Source organism: Gavia stellata, chromosome Z (assembly GCF_030936135.1).
Source record: "Gavia stellata isolate bGavSte3 chromosome Z, bGavSte3.hap2, whole genome shotgun sequence".
Classification (NCBI taxonomy): domain Eukaryota; kingdom Metazoa; phylum Chordata; class Aves; order Gaviiformes; family Gaviidae; genus Gavia; species Gavia stellata.
The window spans coordinates 72,138,638-72,143,375 of record NC_082637.1 but is presented as its reverse complement, the minus strand read 5'-3'; the positions used below and the strand labels follow the sequence as shown (position 1 = coordinate 72,143,375).

The 4,738-nt window shown below is 57.3% G+C and overlaps 1 protein-coding gene across 1 annotated transcript; it reads right to left on the bottom strand.

Moving 5' to 3' along the window:
- Nucleotides 1-513: 513 nt before the first annotated feature.
- On the bottom strand, nt 514-4,738 carry CARTPT (CART prepropeptide). The gene is made up of 4 exons (XM_059834036.1): nt 3,946-4,738; nt 870-1,037; nt 695-778; nt 514-621 (listed from the first exon to the last, which is right to left on the bottom strand). Exons 1-4 carry the CDS (start codon nt 3,988-3,990, stop codon nt 514-516), a joined length of 405 nt encoding a protein of 134 aa, XP_059690019.1. The 5' UTR covers nt 3,991-4,738.

Genomic DNA, 4,738 nt, shown 5'->3' with positions numbered 1-4,738 from the left:
TCGGGGTGTGCCGAGTTGGGCCCTCTCAGCTGTGGGGCAAGAAAAAGGGGGTCAGGGTGCTTTGAATACATTTCCCCCCGCGCCCCGCCAACCACCCAGGGGATCCCCTTGCCCTGGCCCCTCCGGCCGGCAGCGGGCTCGGGAAGGAGCCGGGCACCCCGGGGCACGGCACGGGGCCAGCCCCGCTTTCGGGCACGGCTTGGGCTCTGCACCGGTACGACACTGCAGCCCCCGGTACCGGCACCTCTACTCGGCAAGGCACGGGCTGGGTTTTTCCTGGACGGACAAAATCAAACGGGGAAGGAGGGGAGGGAGGGGAAGCGGGGAGGAGGAGAGAAAGAAGACAGCTCCACGGATGTCGGATGTCACGGACGGCGTTACGCGGGGGCTTCCCGCCGCGTTTCTCGGGCGGACGAGCCACGGGAAGTCGCCGCCGCCGCCCTGGGCCAGCACGTCGGGGCGGGGAAACGTCGGTGCCTGCGCTCCCGGCGGCTTGTCCCGCGGGACCCCTGCTTACAGGCACTTGAGGAGGAAGGAGTTGCACGAAGTCCCCCGGGGGCAGTCGCAGAGCTTCCCGATGCGGGCTCCCTTCCTCACGGCGCACTGCTCCCCGGCGTCGCACTGCGGGCAGCGGCAGGCGGTGAGGGGGGGCGCCGCCGGCGACCGCCCCGTCCCGCCCCGCCGGGGCACTCACCATAGGCACCTGCCCGAACTTCTTCTCGTAGTGCGGGACCCGCTTGCTCTTCAGCTTCTCCAGCACCTCCTGCAGCGCCTCGATCTGCCGAGAGACCCCACAACCCCCGTCAGGCCGCGCCCCGCCGGGCGGCGGCGCCCCACACCCCGGCCCCGGCCCCGGCCCCCCGCCCCACCAGCTCCTTCTCTCGGGAGGCGCCGCCGCCGCCGCCGCCGCCGCCGGGAGGCCCCAGGTCGCGGGCGCGGCGCGGCGGGGTCGGCCCCTGCCCGCGGGCGCCCAGTAGCAGCGCGGCCGCCACGGCGCAGAGCGCCAGCGCCCGGCAGCTCTCCATGGTGCTGCCGCCCCGCCGCCGCCGCCGCCGCCGCCACCGCCTTTATAGCGCCGCGCCGCCCCGCCGTGCGTCAGCGCCCCCCGCCGCCGCGCCGCGCCTCGGCTCCGCACGGCACGGCACGGCACGGCTCGGCTCGGCTCGGCTCGGCTCGGCTCTGCTCGGCTGTGCTCGGCCCGACTTGGCTCGGCCCGGCTTGGCTCGGCTCCGCACGGCACGGCACGGCACGGCACGGCACGGCACGGCACGGCACGGCTCGCCTCGGCTCGGCTCTGCTCGGCTCTGCTCGGCTGTGCTCGATTCGGCTTGGCTCGGCCCGGCTTGGCTCGGCCCGGCTTGGCTCGGCTCGGCCCGGCTCGGCACGGCTCGGCGCCCCCCACCTCCCGACCGCCCAGGCTTTTGCCCCGAAGCCAGCTGCGCCGGCAGAAGTTGTCCCCGGCACGGCTCGCCCTCTGTCCAGCCAGGCTCAGTGCAAACAGCGGAGCCGCCTCTGAAAGGGAACGAGGGGAAAGCGGCCTGCCCGCCCGCCCGCCCGCAACACCCTGTGTCCTGTCCACGGCAAAGGGCCAGGTCGCCCCATGTTGTGCGAGAAGAGTGGGAGGCTCTTCCCTTGCTCGTGGGGGTCGGGAAGGAGGAGGGAGAGGGAGGCCGGTGGACACCGAGAGAAGCGAGTGGAGGTTGGGCTGTCAGGACGACCAGGCTTGGAAATCAGTGCAGGGATCTGAGAGGAGGGACAGTTCGTAGCCCGTGGGCTAAGGAAAAGCGTGGCGTGATGGGAGGAAGAGCCAGGATGGGAGGATTAACCTGAAGGAGTCGGGGAAAGGGGGGAAGATAAAGACGGTGAGCAACCAGCTGATGAGGATGGCATGCTTGAATGAGGACAGGTGGGACTGTCAACAGGGTGGGAAGGCTCAGGGCCACAGAGGTCAAGGTAAGGAGCAGCATCAAAAGGCCCAGGATAAAAGTAATTGCTGGTACTTGGAGCAGAACTGTGAAAAGGTGCTTGAGGCCAAATATACCACTGAGCAGGTGCTCAGTGAGCACCATCCACCCTGTGTGTGAAATGAGGCCACCTCCTTTCGGGGAGAGAAAAAGCAGTCGCCAAAAGGAGACCTAGCATCAGTGCAGTCATCTCCGTTCAGACCTTCCCACTGACACTTGGCTCTGCAAGCTCAGTGGCCTCGTGCTCATCGATACCATGGCCGAAAAGCTCCCTGGCAGGCCCAAACCTGCCCAAGCCTCATGGCCGTGGTGGGAGCAGGAGGGAGACAGGAGCAGCTTCCCCCACTAAGAAAAGCAGTGGCGTGCCAAGGAGAGCATGGAAGATGAGGGGCAGTGCTCAGCCCTCTCCAGCCTCACGCCTCCAGGCCACGGCTGGGGCGAAACAGGGGAGAGCTGAGCAGCAGCTTTTCTGGCATGAGACGTTGGGTCCTCTGGCATGACGGTTGTGGGGATAAGGAGGCAGAGAGCAGGGTCTGCCTGCGAGGAGGCTCCACTGCCAGCTCCCAGCACTGCAGTGGCATGGGGATGTTCCTGCCCTCCAGCCAGTGGCAGCAGGAGCTGGGCTGTGTCCCTGGGTGGAGGGAGGCTCATATGGAGGAGGAGGAATTTGGAAAGCCTTGTTAACAAAACTCTCCTAGCTGGTTGTTTGTAGAGGAGCTAGGAACAGCCTGAAAAGGCAAAGCAACGTGAGCAAAAAAAAAAAAGTTGTTTAAAGAAAATCAAACAGGCCCAGGGACATATTTTTCCAAACAGGAAGGCAGTGTTTAAAGGGACTAAGAGGACTGTGGCTTAACAAGTAATTTTCAACAGCACCATTTTGTTTGAGGCAAAAAAGACTCCAATCTCTCCGACTATCGTATTGCTTGCCTCCAGAGCTGCGTGTTCACCTCTTGCTGTTACCTCCTCCCACACACTCCTATTGATCATCGCATAGAGCAAAGGTCTCATTCGTAATTGCTGTTCGGAGTAGAGATTGTCTATGTGTTTGCATGAATCCTTCAGTCTCCCTTTGCCACAGGGAAGACTAAGATGTCAGACATCAGGCTGGTTGTGAAGGAGAGAAAGACTTCACTGTCAGGTTCAAATTAACAATTTATTTGAACTTCACTCACAGGTCCAATACGCGACTATTGCAGGTTCTTTTATGGATACAATGGAGGAATGCACTATTGCAATTAAATACACAATTCACAAGCGCGCTAGATATTAATACCTTAAAAGAGTGCACTAATCACGATCTTAAAGCATGCCAAATACCATACGTATGTTTCTTAATCACTTACCCTCTCTCTCAGGTAAGGCCTCTTAATCCCTGGGAAGTTACCTTGTACAGCGTCCTGGACAAGGGGGAAAGAATCTCCTGCATGCCAGCTGTATCCTTGGAAAAAAGACTCTCTCCATTTTTCTGCCCAAACCTTAGTTTTTATTCCCTGATTTGATGGGTGGGGGCAGGCTTATGCACGAATGTCTATCTCTGGTGCCTTTGTGGCTCACCTCCTTAGTCTGTATGGTAATTTAGTGATGTCTAGCACACAAAGTTACTGAATAGTGGTGGAATGGTACTCAGGGCATTTTGTTTGTTAAGGGATCATTCATGGCTCCATTCGGGTTTTGGCAGTGTTCAGGCAACCCTGGGCTGAGCCGTTTCCGCAGCTCCCCCCAGGTCACCTCTGCACGGATAAGGATCTGTCAAGGTGAGACAAAACTGATTCGAATCACAACTCCCTGCATCTCGCCTTTGTGCTCTGAAACCGGTTTATCCGGGTGACCCCATACAGTGGTGGTGAACCACTCATAGCGAATCCCGTCCCAGGCTGGAGCAAAAACACAGCTCTGTGAAGTACTGGAAATGATGGGCTTGCCGAAGCAGAGTTTCTTGGAGAAGAGAAATAACACAGGCTAAGAAAAATGCAACACTTCACATGGAGAGGCAGATATATGGCCTATTCAGCTTTGAAATCAGCATCTGTGAAGCTTGACCAAAAATTCAAGCCATATTTTATAGTGTGAGGATTACTCACGCAGTGTTGAAAACACCAGAGAGATACTCAGAAAACACTGCTGTTTTCTTTCCAACTTGCACTTCCAGTAAAAAGCTGAATTTGTTAGTTCTCCCACTAAAGTTATTGTTGAATGTGGAGGCAATTACAAATTTCTTTTTCCAAAAGTCGTTGTATCTGTCTGGCTACAGACACCCACAGAGCTGTATGTTTCTCTGCCTGTTACTGACTGTATCCCACTGTCTTTGCAAACATCACTGTACCCTGCTCCCTATTCAGCCGTTCTCATAGACTTGTAGTCTCCAGCACTAGGGGGTATAAAAAGTCATAGGACAGAGGATAGCTGAATATTAAATAAGTGTCAGAAGCTACCATGTCAGGGAGCAGAACAGGGTCAAGGTATGAAAACACAAAATCACTGTTTACAGCTGCAAAAAGGCAGGTACTTTTTGACAGCATCAGTAGCCAGTCATAAGACAACTGGCTATGAAATTAGGGGAGTCTGTGGCACTACAGAGCTCAGCTCCAGATAATCTACACGAAATGCCGTCAGACCTCACAGACGGACAGCTCTGTTGTAGCAATGCATTAATTCAAGCTTCTCAAAGTTAATTTACTTTCTCCATACGAATGTTATTGCAGCTGAGGTACAAACAGGACACAGCCAATGTGCATTAACATCTGCATATCAAATGGATAATTTTTGAAGTTGTA